The 26,714-nt window shown below is 49.2% G+C and overlaps 2 protein-coding genes across 3 annotated transcripts in view; one reads left to right on the plus strand and one right to left on the minus strand.

The window, feature by feature from the left end:
• SUFU (SUFU negative regulator of hedgehog signaling) overlaps positions 1-1,232 on the minus strand; it is a 136,464-nt gene extending 135,232 nt beyond the window's left edge. Inside the window, exon 1 of one of the 2 annotated variants that reach the window (XM_033184396.1) lies at positions 826-1,232. In XM_033184396.1, coding sequence (XP_033040287.1) covers positions 826-1,007 — 182 coding nt within the window. In that variant the 5' untranslated portion in view covers positions 1,008-1,232. The remainder of the gene's footprint in view (positions 1-825) is intronic. The other variant, XM_033184406.1, reaches the window with a different exon arrangement.
• A 1,115-nt stretch (positions 1,233-2,347) lies between these two features.
• ACTR1A (actin related protein 1A) lies at positions 2,348-26,484 on the plus strand. Its single transcript, XM_033184466.1, has 11 exons — positions 2,348-2,576; positions 14,495-14,559; positions 16,592-16,667; positions 17,443-17,568; positions 19,984-20,108; positions 21,334-21,550; positions 22,587-22,679; positions 23,517-23,691; positions 23,794-23,855; positions 24,517-24,557; positions 24,730-26,484. The coding sequence occupies exons 1-11, from the start codon at positions 2,529-2,531 to the stop codon at positions 24,830-24,832; spliced, it is 1,131 nt and encodes a 376-aa protein (XP_033040357.1). The 5' UTR covers positions 2,348-2,528; the 3' UTR covers positions 24,833-26,484.
• Positions 26,485-26,714: the final 230 nt, after the last annotated feature.

Genomic DNA, 26,714 nt, shown 5'->3' on the forward strand with positions numbered 1-26,714 from the left:
GCTGGAGTCCCAGGGTCTCCATCATTTATTTCCAACTGGAGGTGGGAAGCTGTGGTCCCCTTCAATCCTAAACCAAACCATGGTTCTCTCTACCTAATATCCTAAAGCAAAGCCGCTGCAGAGCTAGGAGGAAGCTCTGCACGGAGAAAGAGAACAGTGCAGAGTAAGCAAGAAGTTTATCAGGAAGAGCTGCTCCGTCAAACTTCAAAAGCAAAAGCTTTACCCTGATACGACGTCTGAGCTCATCGGGAAGGTATCAAAAGGAGACCTCCTCCTCATCTCTCCACAAGCACCAGGCCCTCATCTTTGGCCCTCCTACCTCCAACAGGAGAACCCCGGGCCCCCCGAACCGCCCCCCGCCCGCCATCCTATGCAGTCTCTTGCCCTCTGAGCTTCTCCGGCCTCGCTCCTCCAAAACCCTCTCAAATGCTCCCCAGGCCCCGCCTCGCCTCTCCCATCCCACTTCTGCCGCCCCCGCTTGGCTTCCCCTCGCCCACTAATGACCCCCTACAGGCGCCCCCTCTTTTCACCACGTTTACAGTTCCCTCGCTCATGCCGTTCCCCCCCTGCTCCTACACACACCCCTAGTCCTCACTCTATTCTCCTAAACCCGGTTAACCCTTCACTACCCACAGGCTCCGTTAACCCCTTTGTCCCCATTCCCAACTTGAGCCTTAACTCCTTCCCTCGCAGCAGGAAGCCCTCCTTCCAAGTGCTTTAACCGTTCTCTATCCCTCCTCCCAGCCTCCCACAAATTACTTCGCCCTCGGCGCTTTAACCCTTCCCAGCCTGCGCCTGTCCGTCTCCCCGCGGCCCAGAGCATACCAGTACTTGACGATAGCGGTAACCTGGAGCGGGTTCGGCTGGTCAGGGTAAAGGCGGCGGCACTCTCCGTAGATGGCGTGCAGTCCCGGGGGAAAGAGCGAAGCGAAGGCTGGAGGGGCAGTCGGGCCAGGGGCCGGGGGTGCGGTGGGGCCGGGGGCGCCGCTAGGCCGCAGCTCCGCCATCGGGGCGCGCAGGGCAGGCACTGGGAGAACCGGAGAGGGCAAACGAGGAGGCGAGCACTGACGCGCTAGCGGGCAGACTCGGTGGGTGAGACTCCCCGCGGCGATGGGGGCTGCAGCGAGGTCTAGCTCCGCGCCTGCGCACGGCGCACTGTCCGCCCAGGCTGTCGCCGCCGCGGAGTCTGCCAGAGGGTGCCTCGGCGCGGCGGGGCGCTCAGGGAGGCGGGGCGCCGGCGCGCCCTATCCAAGCACCCATTGGCTAGTGTCTGTGCTAGTCACAGGCAGAGACGGCGTGACTTGACAATAGGCCCCTCCTCCCCTCCCTGTATTGGGAGTGTCCCAAGGCTCTTGGTCTCCCCCTAGTGTTAGGAGGAACCCAAGTTTAGAGATGCTGAGCACTCTCTGAGGTGCTAGGGTCCCACGAAAGCACCAAGAAGTGCGCCAACAAAGGATTTGTTACTGTTTTGCTGACGCGCTGCTAACTAGGATTTAAACATAAATCTGACAATGGATTGATTCATTAATCCATGGGGCGTTAGTATTAATAGATTATAATAAATCTAATGTTTTCTAGGGCTATTGACAAAAAGGTCCCTGCAATTTGAAGGGGGCTGGGGAAGAACATAATCCAGAGAAAAAAAATGCACTGGGCTCATTTGAAAGCAGTGACACATAACCGCTCTTCACCTCCATTTTCTCAACCGTCAATGCCAATTCTAGGTCCTCATGAAAATCAAAGAGATACTAGAGCAGTTCCTGAAACCCTTAGATGATGTTTTAATGACCAAAAGATTACCTATACCAGTAGTTCCAATTGCCAATCCTCGGATCGGTGTTAGCCTGTTATAAAGTTTACACCTATGCAGAAAAAAAAAGAAAACGCAAAAAGCAACAACAATGTACAGGTTTTTTCCTTAAAGCTAATTTTATGCAATTTAAATTGTTTTCCTAAGTTGTAGGAATATGTCCTGTCGCGTACGTGTGTTAACATTTCCTTTTCGTTAAGAGTGTGAGGTGCTAGGAGATGTTTATTAGTCTTATAGACCCAAATAAAAGCATGAGAACCTTATATTGTTTAAGGGAACGTTGTGAGGAGTGGCAGGACTGATCTGTAAAATCCAAACATCCATGAATTACGACCAATCCAAACCGAACTACAGACAAGTACAAGAGAAGACTACATACCTCAGTATGCACTGCGAACTCCTTCAAAGGGACTACAGATCCAGGCATGCAACAAGACCATCAACCTGTGTCTCTGGCTGTTTAATCTAGGGAGACCACAAATCCCAGGGTACTGTGCATTGGAAATACGACTCCCAGTCTTAAACTAGGCGGGCAACAAAGCAACCTAGAGCGCTAACCCAGGCGCAAAGCACGCTGGGGATTGTAGTTTTTCAGAGGGGAGGTAGGGCAGCTCCCTCGCCTCCCTGAGCCGGCGGCTAGACTGCGCATGCGTGTCAGTGGCGCTAGCGGCGGACCCGGCTAGGCAGTTCCTTCCACAGAAGGAGAGATTCCTCTGCCATGGAGTCCTACGATGTGATCGCCAACCAGCCTGTCGTGATCGACAACGTGAGTTGCGTCTTTCCCATTTGTAAGGGGACTTGGGCTCTCCTCCTAGAAAGGATCGCTTCCCGGGGTTCAGCCTGAGCCGCCGGCTCTTTGTCACTGGCCCGGCCTGTCAGGCGCGTTCAGCCACCGCCGCCTCCTTCCTCCCCTTATCACATAGTCCGAAGGCAAGGCGGCCAACCAGCAAAAGTGGGATGGAGAACTCTGGAGTGGATAAAGGAAAGAGTTATAGTCCAAGCCGGTCCTTGGGCCCTTGGCTCTAGGGGCCTTAACCGCTGTGTGAGAGCCTGTTGCCCGCCCTCTCACCCTTTTCCGATCGCCCTATTGGCTGCTCTGGCTGTCCATCTTGGCCAGTGATCCCGCCTCTGGGCCTTGCCGGATGAGGCTAGGCCTCTGCGGTGATTGGCTCGCTCCCCTGCCGTTCTTCCTGGCCGCCATATTGTTTCCCGTCTTGAAGGGGCGGGGCAGTGCTCCAGGGCTGTGGGGATTGGCTTCCGGAACTCTGGGTGGTGGGGCCTAAAGGCGAGGGCCCGCCCGCGGGTGGAGAACGGCTAAGCTTTCCTTCGGTCTCAGGCGGCGCGGAGGCTTGGTAGTGTGGATCTGGGTGGGGCCCGAGAATCTGGTGCCAGAAACTACTGTAGGATGTCAGCTATTACTGTGATTATAAATTACAAAGTTGATAAAGGTCGAGAAGAAAGGAGAGTGACAAAGCAAGCAGAGAGGTTGTCTTCCTCTTCGGAACGCCTAGTTCTTAGGGGAAAAAAATTACCAAACTTAGTATTTGCCTGACGCTGTAGCGCTTTCAGGGCGTTTTCACATACATTCGAGTTGGATCTTCACAAAAACTGGACGCATAGTTTAAAAGGAACTTTGATCCTCGTATTACCGGTGAGAAAACTGAAGCGCAAAGACGTAAGGTGAGACCAAGGTCACATAGCAGAGGTGCCCTAAATGCAGTACTTTATCCGTCATCCCTTTTGCCAGCACCACCATGCAGAAGCATCAATAGTGACCAATAGAAAGAATCTAAATACTGCTCTTATTTTGGGGGGAAAGGAGAAAATTGTAAAACGACGGCATTTCTGCCTTCGATTCAAAGCTTTGATCCCACAGAGATTGATACCTTTTTGTGCCCCTGTAGGTCCCTCCATTGCAGCAAAACTATCAGTTCCCTCTGTCGTAAGCTGACTGTCAGCTTCTCTTTGTTGATTCAGCTCTTGGGACCTTAGGCATATTACAGTGTTCTCGTTTAAGCTTCAGCTCTGTTAGGTAGATAGGAATTACTATCCCCAGTGTATGCAAGGATGTTAAATAACACATTTCAAACCATCCAGCTTAGGAATTGAGCCAGTCATCAGACAGATCCAGTTCCAAGTTGCTCACTTTTTCCAAGATACATTTGTTGTTTAAATTGTCCTTCTCTTCAGGGGTATTTTGTTTTTATTATTTTGTTATTATTCCTCCTAGAAAGAGTCAGGATTGAGCTCAATGAGACACCTCTTCCTTCCTTCCTTCCTTCCTTTCCCTCCCTCCCTCCCTTCTTCCTCCCCTCCTACCTTCCTTCCTTCCTTCCTTCCTTCCTCCTTCCTTCCTTCCTTCCCTCCCTCCCTCCCTCCCTCCTTCCTTCCTTCCTTCCTTCCTTCCTTCCTTTTTTGGAGACAGGATCTCGCTCTGTTGCTGAGTCTGAAATGCAGTGGCGCGATCACAGCTCACTACAGCCTCAGCCTCCTGGGATCAAGTGATCCTCCCACTTCAGCCTCCCAAGTATCTGGGGCTGCAGGCACACACCACCACCCTTGGCTAATTTTTGTATTTTTTGTAGGAAAGGTTTCACCATGTTGGCCAGGCTGGTCTCAAATTCCTGGGCTGTTGCGATTCTCCCACCTTGGCCTCCCAAAGTGCTGGGATTACAGGCCTGAGCCACCGTGCCTGGCAGAGACACCTCTTTTTTTTGGTGTGGGGGGTGGGTGGAAGGAACAGGATCTCGCTTTGTCACCCAGGTTGGAGTGCAGTGATGCGATCTCAGCTCACTGCATCCTCCGCCTCCCGTTTCAAGAGATTTTCCAGCCTAGACTCCCAAGTAGCTGGGATTATAAATGTGCACCACCATGCCTGGCTAATTTTTGTATTTTTAGTAGAGATAGGGTTTCACCATGTTGGCCAGACTTGTCCCAAACTCCTGACCTCAAATGATCCACCCGCCTCGGCCTCCCAAAGTGCTGGGATTACAGGCATGAGCCACCGCACCCAACCCAGATACTAACTTTTTAGAGGATTTTTTTTGCCTCCCTCACTAGACTATTAAATCCTTGTGGAAAAAGATGTTATTCCCCCACAGGTTTAGTGGTGTTGGAAAAGAAAAAATTTAAGAAAGATGATATTCCTTTAGTCTCACTTCACCCACTTCTCTCCACACACACACAGTACCTAGGGTCTGGCACCTCTGTGTGCTCAATAAATGTTTTTTCATTGAATTGATGGGTGATTGGATGAATGACTTAATATCTCTATCAAAGTAACAAAGATATTCCTAAATAAAGAAAAGATGGGGAGTTTTCTCTAGTTAGTTACTGCAGATAATTGAGTAGGACTTTTTGTTCTTGATGTTGATTTTCAGAGAGCACTATGATTTCTGTCTTTAGCCAGGCTCTTTGTGCTTCTTCTGCCTTTTTCTTAGCTGTAAAAAGGAAAAATATATAGAAATTCAATTTCCTGTTTTCATCAGCAATGCAGAAGGAACAACCTGTCCACCCCACCAGCTCCTTTGCTTCTTGAATTACTAGGCAGGAGTTCCATCTCCAGCCATTTTCTTTAATATCACTTACACTAATGCTTCTTAGTTTTTTTCTTTCTCTTTCCTGGTAGTATGTTTGGAAATGCATTACAGCAGTGATGCATTTTTAGTTTCAAGATTTAAAGAATTGACTTGTCTTTTTTTTTTTTTTTTCCCTCTGGGAAAACATGTCCTTTATTATGCCAATAATTCTGCCAAAAGGTGAAGTAGGAGAAACTTAAGTCATTTTCCTATTAGTATTTGCTGAATATCTGCCACATTTTTAGATTTGGGGTCTCGGGTAGTTCTTGCTGTTTGACATTTTGGGGGGTCATTTTGTTTTTATTATTTCCAAGATGGTAGATGTATAGGACACATTATTTGAAATATCTGAGACAACTTATTATATATAATGAGAATAATGTGTCACTAGCCATATTAACTCCATAGCTTAACATGTTGCTACATTTTATTTATGGGCTAAGAAGAGTGTAACCAAAAGAGTGCAGGAGAGAGAAAGCAGGGAAAGAACCCCATTAGGTTCACAGCCTTTCCCAATCATAAGACAATTGTGACCACTCCTTTCATCTTACTCTGGCACTCTGGCATCAAGTCACTGCATCAGAATTTAATGAGGAAAATGGAGGGGCAGGTAGGTGTGTGCTTTAATGACAACAATAAAGTGATAGGTATTTTTTTTAAATCACCCAAGAAGCTTTATGATGATAGGTTTTTTGTTTTTTTTTTTTTTTTTTTTTTTTTTTTTTTTGAGACAGAGTCTTGCTCTCTCGCTCAGGCTGGAGTGCAGTGGCCGGATCTCAGCTCACTGCAAGCTCCGCCTCCCGGGTTCACGCCATTCTCCTGCCTCAGCCTCCCGAGTAGCTGGGACTACAGGTGCCCACCACCTCACCCGGCTAGTTTTTTGTATTTTTTAGTAGAGACGGAGTTTCAGCGTGTTAGACAGGATGGTCTCGATCTCCTGACCTTGTGATCTGCCCGTCTCGGCCTCCCAAAGTGCTAGGATTACAGGCTTGAGCCACCGCGCCCAGCCAATGATAGGTATTTTTTAACCTAAATATAAGTCATTTCTTCCCAAAGACATACCATAGAGAATAGGGTAAGATAAGAGCAGCTCCTAGGCCACATTTTGAGGTCTACACTTTGATCAGAATGCCATGTTTATTCTGAAACTCAAATCTTTGCTAAGATCCAGGCCAAATGTGGTAGCTCACTCCTGTAATTCCAGCATTTTGGAAAGCCAAGGCTGGAAGATCGTTTGAGCCCAGGAATTGGAGACCAGCCTGGGCGACATAGTCAGACTTCATCTCTACTTAGAAAAAAAAAAAAAAATTAGCCAGGCTTGCTTGGTGGCATGCACTTGTAGGAGGCTGAGATGGGAGGATCACTTGAGCCCAGGAGTTTGAGGCCGCAGTGAGATCATGCACCTCACTCCAGCCTATTTAAAAAAGCAACCTCTAAGTTTACAGTTTTGCCTGTACCTAAACTGGATCAACATTCTTGTCAAACTTAAAACTGTCTTTGTGACTATATGGACCTAAATGCAGGATTTTCAGAAGTTCAACAATAAGCTAAGCATTTGTTTGTTTTGCTTTGGATGTTGTGCTGCTTCAGCCCCCTTAAAAAAAAAAAAAAGACAAAAAAAAAAAAAACAGAGAGACACTTTAAACATACAGAAAAATTCTGTGTGGTATATAACAAGCACCCAGGTAGCATGTGTCTACTACCCAGATTTAATAAACATTGACATGCTGCCATATTTGCTTCAGTATTTTTTTTGCTTTAGTGTTCCCATCCACCTTCATGTTTTAAGGAAATAAAACATTACAGATATAATTGAAGACTCTTTGTACACTTCCACAACCCTATCTTTTTTTTTTTTTTTGAGACAAAGTCTCACTCTGTTGCGCAGGTTGGAGTTCAGTGGCACAATCAAAGCTCACTGCAGCCTCAACTTGCCAAACTTAAGCAATCCTCCCACCTCAGCCTCCCAAGTAGCTGGTACTACAGCCATGTACCACCTGCTCGGCCTTTTTTTTTTAATTTGTAGAAATGGGGTCTCCCTGTGTTGCCCAGGATGATCTAGAACTCCTGGGCTGAAGCAGTCCTCCCACCTCAGCTTCCCAAAGTGCTGGGATTACAGGTATAAGCCACTGTGCCTAGCAACCCTATCCTTTCTCTCTATTTTACAAATAACCCCCAAAACATCATCATAAAGTTGTCCTCCTTTTATACTCAGGAAGATAAGTCAGGAGAAAATTTTTTTTTAGAAATGAGGTCTCACTCTATCACCCAGGCTAGAGTGCAGTGCTGCAGTCCTAGCTTACTGCAGCCTCAAACTCCTGAGCTCAAGCAAACCTCCTGCCTCAGCCTCCCAAGTAGCTGGGAGTACAGGAGGAGCAAGCCACCATGCCTAGATCCATTTTAATTTTTTATGTACATATGCATTTAAGTTAGGTAGGGGAGTGTGCTGTTTGTGTTTTGAAAGTTTACTTAAGTGCTATCATCTTATTGTTATCTGTTTTTATTATAGCAATTTCAAACATACAAAAGGAGAAGGAATAGTGTAAGGAACATCCATATATCCCATCACCTAGCTGTAACAGTTTTTTTGTTTGTTTGTTTTATATTTTTTTTGTTTGTTTGTTTTTAGCTGTAACAGTTATCAAACTCTTGGCCAATCTTTTCAACTACATTCCTGCCCATTTCCCTCTCCCACATTCTTTTTTTTTTTTTTTTTTCTGAGATGAAGTCACTGTGTCGCCCAGGCTAGAGTGCAGTAATGCTCACCACAACCTCCACCTCCCGGGCTCAAGCGATTCTCCTGCTTCAGCCTCCTGAGTAGCCGAGCAGCATGTACCATCATGCCCAGCTAATTTTTGTATTTTTAGTAGAGACGGGGTTTTGCCATGTTGGCCAGGCTGGTCTTGAACTCCTGGCCTCGAAGGATCCACCCACCTCAGCTTCCCAAAGTGCTGGGATTATAGGCGTGAATCACCACGCCCAGCCCCACACTCATTTAAAAACATAATCAGTATACTATTATCATGCCTAATTAGATTAACAAGAACCCCTTAATCTTATTAGTTATCTAGTCAATGTTCAGATTTCACTAATTGTCTCAAAAGAAATTTTTTTTTTTATAATTTGTCATCATCTTTTCTGATCCTACTAATGCTGATTCACTTAAGTTTTTAGGGACACTAGAATTAGCTGAGGAAATGAAGTCAATGTATTTATCTAACACTGTCACTTGCACTGTGATATTCAGGTTGTTGGTTGTACAGCTTTAGCAGGAATCCATCCCTAGCTTGACAGAAAAGGTGAAAAACAGGTGACTTATAAAGATATTTTCACTGTTCAATTACGTGTATTTTGCAAGCCAAGGATGTGTTTCACACTGAGCTAAGTCCTCTGAGGGTAAAAAAGAAATCAGATACTATGTGGAAGAAGAAATGTCACCAATTAGTGGCTGGAAATGCCTAAAATAGGGATCTCAAACTCAATGCCTGCAGAGGCCAAGCAGGAATGGAAATATACTCAAAAGAGAAGAGAGAGAATAGCCTGAAAGGCACCTCTTCCAGACTGGGAAATCTGAAAGGTGCATTGAATTGAGCATCGCCTGACCAAAGTGTTAACTGCTTCTGATTTCTATCCAATTGTCCCCATGCAGGAATATGGACTTAGTGTTGCCAGATAGTCTGATTTTTAAAAATTTGTGTATTTATCGAAGTCAGGAGATCGAGACCATCCTGGCTAACATGGTGAAACCCCATCTCTACTAAAAATACGAAAAAAATTAGCCAGGCGTGGTGGTGGGCACCTGCAGTCCTAGCTATTCGGGAGGCTGAGGCAGGCGAATGGCATGAACTGGGGAGGCGGAGCTTGCAGTGAGCCAAGATCGCTCCACTGCACTCCAGCCTGGGTGACAGAGTGAGACTCTGTCTCAAATAAATAAATAAATAAATTGTATTTATTATTTTTTTTTTATTTTTATTTTATTTTTTGAGACGGAGGTTCTCTCTGTCACCCAGGCTAAATTGCAGTGGCACAATCTCGGCTCACTACAACCTCCCCCACGTGGGTTCAAGAGATTCTCCTGCCTCAGCCTCGGAATAGCTGGGACGACAGGCGCATGCCACCACGCCCAGCTAATTTTTCCAGAGGGAGTCTCGCACTGTCGCCCAGGCTGGAGTGCAGTGGCGCAATCTTGGCTCACTGCAAGCTCCGCCTCCCGGGTTCACGCCATTCTCCTGCCTCAGCCTCGCGAGTAGCTGGGACTACAGGCGCCCACCACCTTGACTGGCTAATTTTTTGTATTTTTTAGTGGAGACGGGGTTTCACTGTATTAGCCAAGATGGTCTCAATCTCCTGACCTCGTGATCCGCCCGCCTCGGCCTTCCAAAGTGCTGGGATTACAGGTGTGAGCCACTGCGCCTGGCCTTATTTTAATTTTTTTATATATATTTTTTGAGGCAGAGGCTCACGCTATCGCCCAGTCTGGAGTGCAGTGGCGAGATCATGGCTCACTGCAGCCTTGACCTCTTGGGCTCAGCCTCCCAAGTAGCAGGGACCATGGACCCACACCACCACGCCCGAGTAATTCTTAAATATTTTGTAGGCCAGGTATGGTGGCACATGCCTGTAATCCTAGAACTTTAGGAGGCCAAGGCGGGTGGATCACTTGAGATCAGGAGTTAGAGACCAGCCTGGCCAACATGGTGAAACCCCGTCTACACTAAAAATGCAAAACTTAGCCGGGCTTGGGGGCGCATGCCTGTAATCCCGGCTACTCGGGAGGCTGAGACAGGAGAATCGCTTGAATCCAGGAGGCGGAGGTTGCAGTGAGCTGAGATTGTGCCACTGCACTCTAGCCTGGGTGACAGAGCCAGACTGCATCTCAAAACAAAAAATTAAATTAAATTAAAATATTTTGTAGAAATGGGGTTTTGCCATGTTGCCCAGGCTGGTCTCTCGAACTCTTGGCCTCAAGCAGTCCTCCCACATCTGCCTTCCAAAGTGATGGGGTGACAGATGTGGGCCACTGCACCCAGCCATACTTTTTGTTTGTTTGTTTGGTTGGTTGGTTGGTTGGTTGGTTTTGATACGGGGTCTTACTCTGTCATCCAGGCTGGAGTGCAGCAGTGCAATTACAGCTTGCTGCAGCCCTGACCTCCCAGACTCAAGTGATCCTCCGACCTCAGCCTCCTGAGTAGCTGGGACCACAGGCACGTAACCACCATGCCCAGCTAATTTTTGTATTTTTTGTAGAGACAGGGTTTCGCCATGTTGTGCAGGCTGGTCTTGACCTCACGGGCTCAGGCAGTCTTCCTAGGCAAAATCACCATGCCTGGCCTTTTGGTATTTTTTGTAGTGATGGGGTTTCTCCATTTTGGCCAGGCTGCTCTCAAACTCCTGACCTCAAAGTGATCTGCCCGCCTCAGCCTTCCTAAGTGCTTGGATTATAGGCATGAGTCACCACACCCAGCCGAGACTACTCAAGGAGCCTCTACCAGGCATGTTCATTTGGCCTTGCCAGAGTGAATAACAAAGACAATGGCAGCTTATTTGCCAGGTACACAGTTCCTAGTTGTAAATACTCTTAAAGAAATGGACATAACCCTTTTGTATGCTCTTGAGCAGAATTTGTATGTCTTGAGCAGAATCGAGGCAGCTCAGCTGCTCCTCATTCTCCACTGATTCTTCACCCTATGACTGACCTGGCAGGCCTGCTTTGGGGCTGCAAGGACACGCTGGGTCTGGTTCCATCTTGTGCATCACTCCCAGTGCTGCTTTCCCCTTTCCTGAACCACCTCTGCCTGGGGCTTCTGTCATTTCAGCTGGTCATTCAGGTTCCATACTTTAGGTTCTATCTGCCAGTCATTTGCACTTGATTTTAATTTTACTCAGCCAGCATCTGTTGAGTACCCAGCAAATGCCAGATACTGCCGAAATGTACTTTACCCTTAAGGAACTTCGACTGAAAAGAGACGAAAGTGGAAACCTTACATTGTAATAGAAAGCAGAATGAAGTGCATGCCACCTCATGGTGCAGGTAATGGCAATTTGCTGTGAGATAATAGGAAGATTCATTCCAACTGGAGATTTTTCTTCAGGAGGAAGGCGGTGATATTTGAACTGGGCCTTTTATACTCTGTGCTAGGAAGGACAGAGAAGAAAAAATGAATCTGACTTCATAATCTGCCTGTTTACCCAGACTCTAGTCCTTTTGCTAGTAAACTAAAAATCAAATACCCAGGAAAATCATCTCTTAAAAATATCTAGGGTCTGAAGGACAGATTCTCATCCTCTCTTGTTTTTAACCTCTGCCAGGAGACCCAATTAGTCTGTTGGCATCACCACACCCAGATGAAGGCAGTGAGCAATCATTGGAAGCCTGAGCAAACAAGTTCTAGGAGTTCCCTTCTTGCTTGTCCGTGCCTTGCTCTCAGAGCCCTTGGGTTTGTAGGCAAGTTCCCCCTCCTTCCCAGTCTTTCAGCTCACTTGACAGCTGCACCTTTTCCAGGCTCCTTGTTGTACTGCCCAGACCAATGAGTTTGCACATTGTCTTCTGTTTTCACTCTCTTCTGTTGGCAAAGGTTCCTGCTCCCTTAGAGTACTGGCTGCCCTGCTCTCCTCTCATAGCACTTTCTCTGCCCGTCAACCACTTCTTTTTTTTTTTTTTTTTTTTTGAGATGGAGTCTCACTCTGTCTCCCTGGCTGGAGTGCAGTGGTGCAATCTTGGCTCACTGCAACCTCCACCTCCCAGGTTCAAGTGATTCTCCTGCCTCAGCCTCCCTGAGTAGCTGCGATTACAGATGTGTAGCACCACACTCCGCTAATTTTTGTATTTGTAGTAGAGACAGTGTTTCACCACGTTGTCCAGGCTGGTCTTGAACTCCCTGGCCTCATGTGATCTGCCCCACTTCGGCCTCCCACAGTGCTGGGATTACAGGCGTGAGCCACCACGCCCGGCTTCCTTCAACCACTTGCTTCCTCCACCAACCTCTGTCTTGCCAGAGGCAGGCACCAGATGGCCAGTCTCATTCCCCCTCTGCCTGCAGAAGAGGGGGAATAAGAGAAACAAGGAGGGAAGCAGGCATGTTGCTGGGAAGCCTTTGGTGCAGATAACCTTGGCTACTTAGCGTCTCCTGGTGTGTTCAATGCTTGCAGAGTGGGGTCAGGAAATACCACATTCCATCCCAGGAGAGTGGTCAACAGGCAGCAGGAAAAGGCTTGCCCCACCTACAGGTACAGCTGCAAACCATGTTGGGTTAGAAAGGCGAGGATATCAGGTGTGGTGGTAGAAGAGTTAAGAAGAGGAGGCCAGGTGTGGTGGTTCATGCCTGTAATCCCAGCACTTTGGGAGGCCGGGGCAGGTGGATCACAAGGTCAGGAGTTCGAGACCAGCCTGACCAACATGGTGAAACCCCATCTCTACTAAAAATACAAAAATTAGCCAGGCATTTTTTTGTATGCACCTGTAATCCCAGCTACTCAGGAGGCTGAGGCAGGAGAAACACTTGAACCCAGCCGGCAGAGATTGCAGTGAGCCGAGATTGTGCCACCACACTCCAGCCTGGGTGACAGACTGAGACTCTGTCTCAAAAAAGAAAAAAACACGGAAGAGGACAGAGTGTATCTACAAGCAATATTAAGCCTTGACATCTGTCCTGCACAGGGTTGGTCTCTGTGTCTATAGTCAGTGTTTACATTGATTGGGCCCTGGGTGGTACCTGAGATGCTGGGAGAACTTAGATTCTTTTCTGGACAGCTCACTCAACATACCAAGTATTGGAGCAGCAGGACTGTGGTTCTCTTCTTTTCTCAGACGAGGCGTTAGGTCTTTGCTTTTCTTTACCATCAGGAGACCAAGGAGTAAAAGGAAAGCATAGTTAAAAACAAAACAACAACAAAAATCTCCCAAAGCATAGTGCTCTGCCCCTGCAATAAGAACCAGACAGCACGTGTTCCATGGGAGTCCGTTTCAAGCATGACAGTGCTCATGGTGGTGTCTGTCACAGAGGCCCTGGAAGCTGGGAGAGTTCAGGCCAGAGCCGGGAATGTAGGTTAAAAGCGCCCCTCGGTGGTGTAATGAGGAATCACGTGCTTTTCCCACCTTATGTTCCTGAACTTGGCTCCTTTGATGCTTCTAGGTGCTTTCTTCTTTCCCCAGGTTTTCTGTCTGTTTCTTCCCTTTATTACTAGTATTTTTATTTTTTATTTATTTATTTATTTATTTTTTGAGACGGAATCTCGCTCTGTCACCCAGGCTGGAGTGCTGTGGCCGGATCTCAGCTCACTGCAAGCTCCGCCTCCCGGGTTTTACGCCATTCTCCTGCCTCAGCCTCCCGAGTAGCTGGGACTACAGGCGCCACCACCTCGCCCGGCTAGTTTTTTGTAGTTTTTAGTAGAGACGGGGTTTCACCATGTTAGCCAGGATGGTCTTGATCTCCTGACCTCGTGATCCGCCTGTCTCGGCCTCCCAAAGTGCTGGGATTACAGGCTTGGGCCACCGCACCTGGCCATTACTAGTATTTTTAATTCCCAAAGCAAAACATGTTCAATGTAGAAAAGTCAGAGACTACAGAAAAATCACACAATATGGTTTAGTATACAGTGAGAATCCTCCTCACTATCCTATTTCCACTTCCCTTTTTTTGGTGTGCATTCACTTTTTTCTAGGTTCAAATAAATGTACATATTATATACAAATATTAGGTTTTTTGTTTTTTGGGGTTTTTTTTCCTGTGAGATAGAGTCTCACTCTGTCACCCAGGCTGGAGTGCAGTGGCACAATCTTGGCTCACTGGAACCTCTGCCTCCCAGGTTCAAGTGATTCTCCCACTTGAGCCTCCCAAGTAGCTGGAACTACAGAGCATGCCAACACACCCGGCTAATTTTTGTGTTTTTACTAGAGACAGAGTTTCACCATGGTGACTAGGCTGGTCTCAAACTCCTGACCTCAAGTGATCCACCTACCTCTGCCTCCCAAAGTGTTGAGATTACAACTGTGAACCACTGTGGCTGGCCACTTTTTTTTCTTAAATAAAAATGGTGCCATATAATGTATTTTTCCTCTTGTATTTGTGATAGTTCTGACTCCTCATTCTCTTTCCTCTTTCCTCAGGGATCCGGTGTGATTAAAGCTGGTTTTGCTGGTGATCAGATCCCCAAATACTGCTTTCCAAACTAGTAAGTCATTCTGTAGCTTAGACGTTTTGGAGGTTCATCAGCTTTGTTATAGGTCCAGCCTTATAAGGGACAGAAGCTGGGTTTGGAGTCAAAAAAGGAAAACAGTTGTCTACATGGTACAATTTGAGAGGCACAGATCAGAGGCCTCTTTTTAAAAATCCAATTTTATCTGTTGCTAAAAAATTTTATCATTGGTAACTCATTGCTTTGGATGATTGCCTCTTGGTGGAGCCCTCTTTTTAAAATTCTCCTATCACTCAGGCTGGGGATTAACATTTAACCCATCTACCATCTTTTTTTTGAGACGGAGTCTCGCTCTGTTGCCCAGGCTGGAGTGCAGTGGCACAATCTCGGCTCACTGCAAGCTCCGCCTCCTGGGTTCACGCCGTTCTCCTGCCTCAGCTTCCCGAGTAGCTGGGACTGCAGGTGCCCACCACTATGCCTGGCTAATGTTTTTGTATTTTTAGTAGAGATGGGATTTCACCATGTAAGCCAGGATGGTCTTAATCTCCTGACCTTGTGATCTGCCTACCTCAGCCTCCCAAAGTGCTGGGATTACAGCCCTTCTACCATCTTAATGAGGAGTTTCTCAGAACTTTCCTCCTAAGGGAGAGAGACTGCAGGCAGGAGAAGAACACAGAGGCTTACAGGAAGGGCTTAAAGGGGGAGGGAAAGGAAGAGGCTATCTGTCCAATCTGTAGCATCACAGTTTTTTTTTTTGTTTTTTGAGACAGTCTCATTCTGTAGCCCAGGCTGGAGTGCAGTGGCGCGATCTCGGCTCACTGCAACTTCTGCCTTGTAGGTTCAAGTGGTTCTCGTGCCTCAGCCTCCCAAGTAGCTGGGATTATAGTCATGGGCCATCATGCCCAGCTAATTTTGTATTTTTAGTAGAGATGGGGTTGCACCATGTTGCCCAGGCTGGTCTCAAACTCTTTTTTTTTTTTTTTTTTTTTTTTTTTTTGTTGAGACGGAGTCTCGCTCTGTCGCCCAGGCTGGAGTGCAGTGGCCGGATCTCAGCTCACTGCAAGCTCCGCCTCCGGGTTTACGCCATTCTCCTGCCTCAGCCTCCCGAGAAGCTGGGACTACAGGCGCCCGCCACCTCGCCCGGCTAGTTTTTTGTATTTTTAGTAGAGACGGGGTTTCACTGTGTTCGCCAGGATGGTCTCGATCTCCTGACCTCGTGATCCGCCCGTCTCGGCCTCCCAAAGTGCTGGGATTACAGGCTTGAGCCACCGCGCCCGGCCTTTTTTTTTTCTTTTTGGAGACGGAGTCTCACTCTGTCGCCCAGGCTGAAGTGCAGTGGCACAATCTTGGCTCACTGCAAGCTCCGACTCCTGGGTTCATGCCATTCTCCTGCCTCAACCTCCCGAGTAGCTGGTACTACAGGACTCCCGCCACCGCACTCTGCTAATTTTTTGTATTTTTAGTTGAGACAGGGTTTCACCGTGTTAGCCAGGATGGTCTCGATCTCCTGACCTCATGATCCGCCCCCCTCGGCCTCCCAAAGTGCTGGGATTACAGGCGTGAGCCACCGCACCCGGCCGGTCTCAAACTCTTGACCTCAAATGATCCACCTGCCTTGGCCTCCCAAAGTGCTGGGATTGTAGGTGTGAGCCACCGAGCCCAGCCCAGCATCACAGTTTTACATAGAGATCCTGGGAAGGGGACTAAGGACACTAAAATGTTTTGAGTTAATCACTCCTTTAGAAATTCTCATTTTCTCATCTTTCTTGGTCTGTACATACACTGGAGAAAGAGAAGAACTAAAGGTATTGAATACTCTAAAAATGTGTTTTCATGATTTATAATAAATATAATAAAATATGAAATAATATATAAATAATATAATACATGTTCATTTTAGAAATTGTGGAAAATACAGAAAAGTATAAAGAAGAAAATCAAAATCAACTGTGACCTCACTCCTGGAAGATAACCTCAGTAGAATTTGAGTGTGTGTGTACATCTATACATCCTTCCTGTATTCTGTCATGAAATGAAAAATGATGGTCCTCTTCACTGTCTTTCCTAGTGTGGGCCGACCCAAGCACGTTCGTGTCATGGCAGGAGCCCTTGAAGGCGACATCTTCATTGGCCCCAAAGCCGAGGTAATTCCCAGGCCTACAGAACAAGCCTCAAGCCAGCAGAGGACCTTCATTATTCACCACATGGAACGTGTCCCAACATTTGGACACACCCAGAAGTAAAAGGGGCAACTTTCTCTGAAAATCTCCCTTTTGATTCTCTCATCCTAGGTCTAGTGGTTTATTTTTCCAAGGAATAGCCTGTGGTCTTGGAGAAGAAATACCTGGGACCTCACTTTGGGAAACACTGAGACCAGTCTAGAAAACAGGGCTGTTGTCTTCTGCATTCTGTCACTGCCTTGTCAGTGATCAAATTGTTAGTTATTTTTTTCACAAATAATATTCAGTGGGGAGATCCTGGCTGGGGTACCCTAGGGATGAGTTAATTCGTACAGCTTTGGCAAAGCCCTCATGCAGCCTCTCGTAAGCAGAACAGCAGAATCGCTGTTGCCATTCTTGGCTTCAAGTGCTGAGGCCCAGAGGTGGGAGCCAGGAGGTTGTGTCCTGGAACCAGGCACTGAGGAAGGTGCCTTCTGCCACTTGCCCTAGAGGCACCTGAGGGACTATGCAGAAGCCCCCTGCTTTGCCAGCTCCTCAGGAATGAGCGCAGTTTGCAGCAAACAGTATATAGACCTGGAGAATGAGTGCCTACCCTTAGCCCTGGGCAAGGACAGCAGGGTGGGAGCTCAGGAAGCTAAGGCTTCTTTGCAAGGGATTCAGCTTGCACTGCTCAGTCTTGGGAGAGCAGGGTCCTGGGCAGAGCCTGACTGCAGCTGCAAGTCCTGTTCTCTTTTCCCAGGAGCACCGAGGGCTGCTCTCAATCCGCTATCCCATGGAGCATGGCATTGTCAAGGACTGGAACGACATGGAACGCATCTGGCAATATGTCTATTCTAAGGATCAGCTGCAGACTTTCTCAGAGGAGGTGAGGATCCTGCATGTAGGGCACTCCTGTAGGGTATGCAAAGCTGTGTGAAACTCCTACCCTAAGAGATGATAGGCCGGGCGCGGTGGCTCAAGCCTGTAATCCCAGCACTTTGGGAGGCCGAGACGGGCGGATCACGAGGTCAGGAGATCGAGACCATCCTGGCTAACACGGTGAAACCCCGTCTCTACTAAAAATACAAAAAACTAGCCGGGCGAGGTGGCGGGCGCCTGTAGTCCCAGCTACTCCGGAGGCTGAGGCAGGAGAATGGCGTGAACCCGGGAGGCGGAGCTTGCAGTGAGCTGAGATCCGGCCACTGCACTCCAGCCCGGGCGACAGAGCAAGACTCCGTCTCAAAAAAAAAAAAAAAAGAGATGATGAGGAGGATGATGATCACTGCCAAGAGTGCTGGAGCCATTTGCTTTTCAGGCATATTCAGATTTAATCTTAACACCATTCCTATGAGATATACGTAGTATTATCTCATTTTACAAACAAGGGAACAAATTCAGAAGAGCAAAGTTGTATTTCCAAGGTCACCTAGTGAACAAAGGGTAGAGATGGGATTCAAACCTATGTCTTTTAGAATTCAGAGCCTGTGCTCATTAACTTCTTTTGCCCAGACTGGAGTGCAAGAGCTCACTGTAGCCTCAACCTCCTGGGCTCAAGTAATCCTCCCATCTCAGCGCCACCCCCTGCACCATGCCCAGCTAATTTGTGTGTGTGTGTGTGTGTGTGGTGGGGTTTTGCTCTTGTTGCCCAGGCTGGAGTGCAACGGCATGATCTAGGCTCACTGCAACCTCCGCCTCCCGGATTCAAATGATTCTCCTGCTTCAGCTGCCCAAGTAGCTGGGATTACAGCATAAGCCGTGGCACCTGGCCAATTTTGTATTTTTTGTAGAGACAAAGTTTTGCCATGTTGCCTAGGCTGGTCTCGAACTCCTGGGTTCAGGCCATCTGTCCGCCTCCACCTCTCAAAATGCTGGGATTACAGGCGTGAGCCACTGTGTGCAGCCTATGCTTATTAACTTGTGAGGAAGTAACTCTCCATTCAAAAATGCAAAGGGAGGCCGGTCGCTGTGGCTCACACCTATAATCCCAGCACTTTGGGTGGATCTCTTGAGCTCAGGAGTTCGAGACAAACTCGGGCAGCGTGGCGAAACACCATCTGTACTAAAAATACGAAAAAATAATAGCCGGGTGTAATCGTGCATGCCTGTAGTCCCAACTACTTGGAATGCTGAGGTGGGAGGACTGCTTGATCCTGGGGCTGCCGAGTTTGCAGTAAGCCAAAATCGCACCACTGAATTCCCAGCCTGGTTACAGAGTGAGACCCTGTCTCAAAAAAAAAAAAAAAATGCAGAGAGGTACAGACTAGGTGTATTAATTTCCAGGTGCAGGTGGGATGTTTTCAGTTTTGTTTTTTGTTTGTTTGTTTGTTTGCTTGGTTTTTTGAGATGGAGTTTCACTCCTATTACCCAGGCTAGAGTAAAATGGCACGATCTTGGCTCACTGCAACATCCGCCTCCTGGGTTCAAGCGATTCTCCTGCCTCAGCCTTCCTGAGTAGCTGGGATTACAGGCATGCACCACCATGCCTGGCTAATTTTGTATTTTCTGTAGAGACGGGGTTTCTCCATGTTGGTCAAGCTGGTCTCTCTCGAACTCCCGACCTCAGATGATCTACCCGCCTCGGCCTCCCAAAGTGCTGGGATTACAGACGTGAGCCACCGTGCCTGGCTGTTTTCAGACAGTTTTTTTAAAGCAGTGGTCCCCAACCTTTTTGGCACCAAGGACTAGTTTCTTGGAAGACAATTTTTCCATGGGGGTGGGGGTTTGGGGTGGCCAGATGGTTTTGGGATGAAACTGTTCCACCTCTGGTCATCAGGCATTCGATTCTCATAAGGAGTGCCCAACCTAGATCCCTCACATGCTCAGTTCACAGCAGGGTTCACACTCCTATGAGAATCTAGTGCCTCTGAGGACCTGACAGGAGGTGGAGCTCAGACAGCAGTGCTCGCTTACCTGCCACTCACCTCCTGCTGTGTGGCCTGGTTCCTAACAGGTCACAGACTGGTACTGGTCTGCGGCAGGAATTTAGAGTTTCACAAAATCTTCTTGACAGTTGGAGATATGCAGTAGACACAGGGGCCTGTATAACAATCTTGGAGGACAAAGAGGGGAGTTGGGGGGCACAGCTGAGGACAGAATGAAATTTTAAAGGGGGCATTAACTTGAAAAGTTAAGAAACCTACTTGGGTAGGGATAGGTGACAGGCACAGCTTGCCTTTTTTTGGAGGGAGGCTGACAGAAGTCCCCGGACTCTCAAACCAGCAAGGCAGGGTCTTCTCCCCCAAGACTAATGAAGATGGAAATCTGGCCTTGGCCTCATTGTCTCCCCGGCTCCTTTCACCAGCATCCTGTGCTCCTGACTGAGGCGCCTTTAAACCCGCGAAAAAACCGGGAACGAGCTGCCGAAGTTTTCTTCGAGACCTTCAATGTGCCCGCTCTTTTCATCTCCATGCAAGCTGTACTTAGCCTGTGAGTAGCAGCTGGCTATCCTGGCCCCTGCGGGGAAAGCAGTCCTTTGGCACAGCTGAGGCTGACTTCTCTGGGATAGTTCAGAGTAACTTGAGCCCCCTCTGCTAGGGAAAGGTTAAAGATGGTAGGAAAGAGAGAGAGGCTTTTGCTGAAATTGAGCACTTAGGCTTCGTAGTTGAAAGCAAAGGAGGATATGTGGCTGCTATTAACCATATCCCAGTGTTAGGACTCCTAGTAGGTTTGGTCCCCAAGGCCTTGGCTGGGCCTGCCGAGGCAGCCACATGCTGCAGCAGCTCTTCCTGGAGGCCCCTGTAATGTGTCCGCTTATTATTCAGTACTTACTGTGGCCGGCTGCTCCGCCAGGCTGCTGAGACAACCATGATCTGAATGCCACCACAGTCCTTGTTCCCATTCCCCATGGCTCCTGTCACACTCCTACCCCACCTCACACCAGGATGAGGTCTACGGCAGATAATCCACGAGTGACCTACACATGGGATTTATTTGACCCCATTAACAAATCGTGAGCCAGCATTTAAAAATCAAGAGCTGTCCCATCAAAATCCAAATTTTTGGCTTCTCTGAAAAAATGGGAAGATCTGGGAATGCCAGGCACACATTCCCACAGGGCAAAAATCAGCTAGAGCTGAAGAGCGGCTGTCACTTGAGATGGGGCTGGCAAGCCCACCCTCCCCACAGCGTGCCCATGCTCTGTTGGCCTCCCCGCACTGAGCAGGGGGTCAGTTGCCTCACTTGCCTTTTTTTGGAGGGAGGCTGACAAAGGTCCCCGGGCTCTCAAACCAGTAAGGCAGGGTCTTCTCCTGCCTTCATTTTTTATGGAAGTGAAAAATATTCTAATTTTTCTTTACTCTTACTTTTCCTTCCTGGCCCCTGTTGGCATTTGAGGGTTTTTGCCTTTTGTCTAGAGAGTTAAAACTGGCCCTAGGCTGGGTCTCTGAAGCAGCTGAAGGCCAGGCCATCTCAGACAGGAAGGCCTGCTCTTCTGGGTGCTTGGAGGGAACTTGGAGAAGCTCAGCTCCTTCCGTTCAGGTATTTCATGGCTTGCTCCAACACCCGGGCTTCCTTAGTACCCAGTCCATTCTACAGCCCCTGGAGAGAGGCAGGCCCAAGCTTTAGTTTAGCTGACATTGAACTCTAAAAAGAAGTGTATTTCTTCCCAGCGTGAGGAAGCAGTGCTGAGTGATGATTTGCCCCTTTGCTTCAGTTATGCCACAGGCAGGACTACAGGGGTGGTGCTGGATTCTGGGGATGGTGTCACCCATGCTGTGCCCATCTATGAGGGCTTTGCCATGCCCCACTCCATCATGCGCATCGACATTGCGGGCCGGGACGTCTCTCGCTTCCTGCGCCTCTACCTGCGTAAGGAGGGCTACGACTTCCACTCATCCTCTGAGTTTGAGATTGTCAAGGCCATAAAAGAAGTAAGTGCTGCCCCCTGGGCCTAGGGATGGAGTGGAGGTTGGGAGCATAGCATCCAGGACCTTGGTGACCTGCCAGTAAAGCCAGGCGAAGCACCTACCTGAGGGTCCCTGGTGAGGCCCTGTTCTTTCCAGCCAGGTCTCCCCAGCCTCACACTGACAGATTCGCCTTGCTGACGTGCTGCCGTCTTATTGGGGGAAAGAGAGCTGCTTCCATTTCTTCAATTGGGTGATGGCTACATAGAGGCTCAGCATGTTTTTTATACCTTATATGCAAATTACACAGGGTTTTGTTTTGTTTCTGAGATGGAGTCTCACTCTGTCACCCAGGCTGCAGTGCAATGGTGCGATCTCGGCTCACTGTAACCTCCGCCTCCCAGGTTCAAGCAATTCTCCTGCCTCAGCCTCCCGAGTAGCTGGGATTATAGGTGCCTGCCACCATACCCCACTAATTTTTGTATTTTAAGCAGAGACGAGGTTTCACCATGTTGATCAGGCTGGTCTCAAACTCCTGACCACAAGTGATCTGCCCGCCTCAGCCTCCCAAAGTACTGAAATCACAGGCATGAGTTACTGCGCCCAGTCCTGGTTTTTTTATTTTCACTTTTTAACATTCTTGAAGAAGTCATAATACATTTAAAACATTTGTCTTTGTAAGTAAAAAGAACCCTCCTGCCACCTGTGGCTATAGGGAAACCTCTGAGCTGAGGAGGACCAGAACCACGTGAGTGGTAGAAGGAGAAAGATGCCTGGGCCTGGTCTGAACTTAGGTTGTGGTCTCAGACCTAGGATCCAGAGGCCAAGTTTCCAAGCTTGCCCACCAGGAAGGTGGAGCAGATAAGAACTCATATGCTAAATGCCACCCAGTGAAGGCCAACAGAGACCTCCCTGCCCCTGCTTCTGGGCAGCAGCTATAGTGACCACTGGGGCCATCACAGTGTTTAGACAGGTTTGTGCAGCAGCACATTCCTCCCCTGGGCCTTTGACCGGGTGTGCCCCAGGTTTCCTGCCAGCCTGACTGTCTTGCTTGGTTCTGCAGAGAGCCTGCTACCTATCCATAAACCCCCAGAAGGATGAGACGCTAGAGACAGAGAAGGCTCAGTACTACCTGCCTGATGGCAGCACCATTGAGGTAGGTGGCCTGCCATCTTTCTTCGGTCTCCTTAGGTCCACAGAAGCTCTGGGCCCAAACAGAATTCCCCATGAAGGTCTGGAGTCTGGCAGGCCAGTCCCTTTATACCAAGCTTGTCCAGCCCCTGGCCCATGGGCTGCATGTGTCCCAGGATGGCTTTCAGTAAGGCCCAACACAAATGGGTAAACTTTCTTAAAACATTATGATTTTTTTTTTGCAATTTTTTTTTTTTAGCTCAGCAGCTATCATTAGTGTTAGTGTATTTTATGTGTGACCCAAGACAATTCTTCTTCCATTGTGGCCCAGGGAAGCCAAAAGATTGGACACCCCAGCTTTACACCCTCTGCCTGGAGCAGCAGAGCTCCTGAGCATGAATGGCCCTGTCTCCTGCAGAGGAGGCAGCAGGAACCTTGCTGCCTGCCGCTAGAGGGGAGGAAGCTGCTAAGGGATTGTCCCACATCAGTATGAGATTAGGAAGTGGGATGGTTAGTGCCATCCTTCACCACACCTGGGCGCAGTGTAGGGTGAGTTACCATTCCTTTGAACCCCCATTGCTAGGAAGACGTTTCCATGAGTAAATAAATCCATGTATTGATGTCAAAGACCTCTTGGCTGGAAAATGCCAGAGCAAGAATGAAATATAGGAGCCTCCCCTCACTAGTTTCCGGGAGCCCTATCTTTGTTTCTTTAAGCCCTTGACATGTAGAGTCTGTCCTGAGCCTGGCCTTCACAGCCACCTAGTTACTAAGTGACGTGCAGAGGGGCCTCTTCCATTCCCACTCCCAAAGGGACCTTGGTCCCAGCTCCGACATCTTCAGCTGGTCCTCCTACCTGCAGATTGGTCCTTCCCGATTCCGGGCCCCTGAGCTGCTCTTCAGGCCAGATTTAATTGGAGAGGAGAGTGAAGGCATCCACGAGGTCCTGGTGTTCGCCATCCAGAAGTCAGACATGGACCTGCGACGCACGCTTTTCTCCAACATCGTCCTCTCAGGAGGCTCTACCCTGTTCAAAGGTTGGTCTTTTCTCTTGGAGCCCTTGCCCTGGAAGTGTTCGGCTCCTGCTGGCTCCACGCACCCCGAGAATTGACTTGAAGTTCTCCTCTTTGCCCGTTCAGGTTTTGGTGACAGGCTACTGAGTGAAGTGAAGAAACTAGCTCCAAAAGATGTGAAGATCAGGGTAGGAGCATGGTGGGGCCTGGCCTGGGTGGAATTGGGCTTCCATGGACAGAGTCCCACCTGGTGTAGCTTCCCTCTAGCTTTGCCCAAGCTCTTCAGGCAGCCGTGGCTCTACAAGCAGCACCAGGTTCCCAGCCTGTACACTGACCCTGAGGTCTAGGTCAGCCACAGGGAGGCTGAGTTCTCATTCTCCCTCTTCACGTCAAAGGAAGGCAGTTCTAATACCCAGACGAGGCAGGGTACTAGGTAGAGTGCCCCCTGCATGATCTTTCAGGGAAACTATAATCTTAAGAGGAGACTGACTGACTGTTGCTGTGCCGCCTGCCCAGGTGGCTCCCCTGTCACACAGTCTGACACCTTAGTGACAGGTGAAGGGGGTTGGCTGTCTGAGGAGAGTAGGGACCCTAAAGGAAGGAGTACTGTTCCTGCCACAGAGTCTGCTTCTCCCTGGCCGCCCAGTAGCCCCAGCTTCCCTGGGACCTGTGGGCTGGAAACCTGCTTCCCCAGATGAGTGGGAGGCTGGCCACAGTGCCCTCCAGAGAGGCCAGAGCTTCAGGCTTGTGTGAAATGTATCCCCTGCCATGGGCAGAAAGAGAAGCGTTGTAGGGAAAGGGAGTGGGAGGATTGGAAGTCTCAGATTTCTCTTTCCCCTACCTTTGCAGATATCTGCACCTCAGGAGAGACTGTATTCCACGTGGATTGGGTGAGTAGCTCTTCTGGGAGTAAGAACGGAACAGGAAGTGATGGCACCGATAATCCCTCAGCACCCCATCCCTCTAAAGAAAAGCCTGATTTGGTTTGGCCCCAGGGGACAGGTAGGCTCCACACACACCCACTTCTCTCTCACACGGTTCCTCTGGGTTTCCTCCCTCCAGGGGCTCCATCCTTGCCTCCCTGGACACCTTTAAGAAGATGTGGGTCTCCAAGAAGGAATATGAGGAAGACGGTGCCCGATCCATCCACAGAAAAACCTTCTAATGTTGGGACATCATCTTCACCTCTCTCTGAAGTTAACTCCACTTTAAAACTCGCTTTCTTGAGTCGGAGTGTTTGCGAGGAACTGCCTGTGTGTGTGAGTGCGTGTGTGGATATGAATGTGTGCGCACATGCGAGTGCCGTGTGGCCCAGGGACCCCAGGCCCAGAAAGGACGATGAACTACCCGCGATGGTGACAGCCTGAGGCCTGGGGTTGACCGCTGACTGGCTCCTGACAGGGAAGAGTGCTGGCAGAGGCTGTGCTCCCTCCTCAGGTGGCCTCTGGCTGGCTGTGGGGGACTCTGTTTACTACCACAGGGAGACAGAGGGAGGTAACTCATCCCCTGGGAGACCTTGCTGCTGCCCATCCTTGGTTGGGCTGGCCCCACCCTCACGCCCACCCCCAGGGTGCCCTGAGGCCCCAGGCAGTTGCTGCCTCCCCTTGCTGGTCACTCCACTATGGATGCCTCCTGACTGCACACTGAGGACTGGGGCTGGGGTTGAGTTCTGTCTGGTTTTGTTGCCATATTGGTTTGGGAAGCTATAAAAGCACCCCAAGAGCTATTATGGAGACTGGATCTAGGAGAGAGCAGGAGGCCCTCGTGTTCACCAGGGAACAGGACCACACCGGCCACTGGAGGAGGGCAGGAGCAGTCCTCCCTCTGAATGGCTGCAGAGTTTATGTTCCCAGCCCAGTCCCCTTTTGGGGACTTTGGGAGAGTTTAAGGCACCTGCTGGTTCCAGGTCCTCGCTTTCCATCCGTTCTTGTTGCAATGCCCTCTTCAAACAGTTTTATTTATTGAAGTGTTTGTTCAGTTAGGGGCTGGAGAGAGGGAGCTCGCTGCCTCCTGCCTTGCTACACTAATGTTTACAGCACCTAAGCTTAGCCTCCAGGGTCCCACCTCTCCCAGCTGATGGTGAGCTGACAGTGTCCACAGGTTGCAGGACCATTTGAGATTGGAAGCTACACTCAAAGACACTCCCACCAGGCTCTTTCTCCCCTTTCCTCTTGCTCACTGCCCTGGAATCAACAGGCTGGTTACTGGTTAGATTTTCTGAAACAGGAGGTAAAATTTTTCTTTGGCAGAGGCCCCTAAGCAAGGGAGGGGTGTTGGAGAGCCAGTGCCCTTAAGACTGGAGAAAGCTGCAATTTACCAAGTTGCCTTTTGCCACTGTAGCTGACCAGGGGACTAGGTTGTAGAGGTGGGAAGGCCCCCTCTGGGCTGATCTTGTGCCATTCTTGACCGTGGACCTGCTTGGTTAAGGAGAGAGAGGGCCAGACCAGAGTGCCAGGAGCTAATGGAGCCAGGCCTGACTCCTAGGAGTGGTCCAAAGGCCTTCAGCCTAGATGGTGCAAAGCTGGTGCCAGCCTGTCTTCACCGGCACCCTCACCTGTGACACCAAGACCCACCCCAATCCCAGACTTCACACAGTATTCTCCCCCACGCCGTCCTATGACCAAAGGCCCCTGCCAGGTGTGGGCCGCAGCAGCAGGTATGTGTGAAAGCAATGTAGCGCCCCGCGGACTGCAGTGCGCTTAACCAACTCACCTCCCTTCTCTTAGCCCAAGCCTGTCCCTCGCACAGCCTCGCACAAACTACATTGCCTGGTGGGGCCCAGTGTACTGAAATAAAGTCGTTCCCATAGACACATCAGCTGGGCCTGTATCTGTCTGTCACCAGGGCCAAGTGGGAAGACGAAGAGTAGCAGGCCCTGAATCTGAGGTGGTGACTGGGCTTGATCCATCCTCTAGAGGGCATCGTTGCACCAGCCAGCCTTGTCCAGGACATAGCCCAAGTCCCAGCCTGTAAGGTGGATGCCGAGCAAAGGGTGATCACACCACAGCCTAAGTTCAAGAACAGAAGGTCCCACTCCTGTGTACACT

Source organism: Trachypithecus francoisi, unplaced genomic scaffold (genome assembly GCF_009764315.1).
Source record: "Trachypithecus francoisi isolate TF-2019V2 unplaced genomic scaffold, Tfra_2.0 Contig01579, whole genome shotgun sequence".
Taxonomy (NCBI): domain Eukaryota; kingdom Metazoa; phylum Chordata; class Mammalia; order Primates; family Cercopithecidae; genus Trachypithecus; species Trachypithecus francoisi.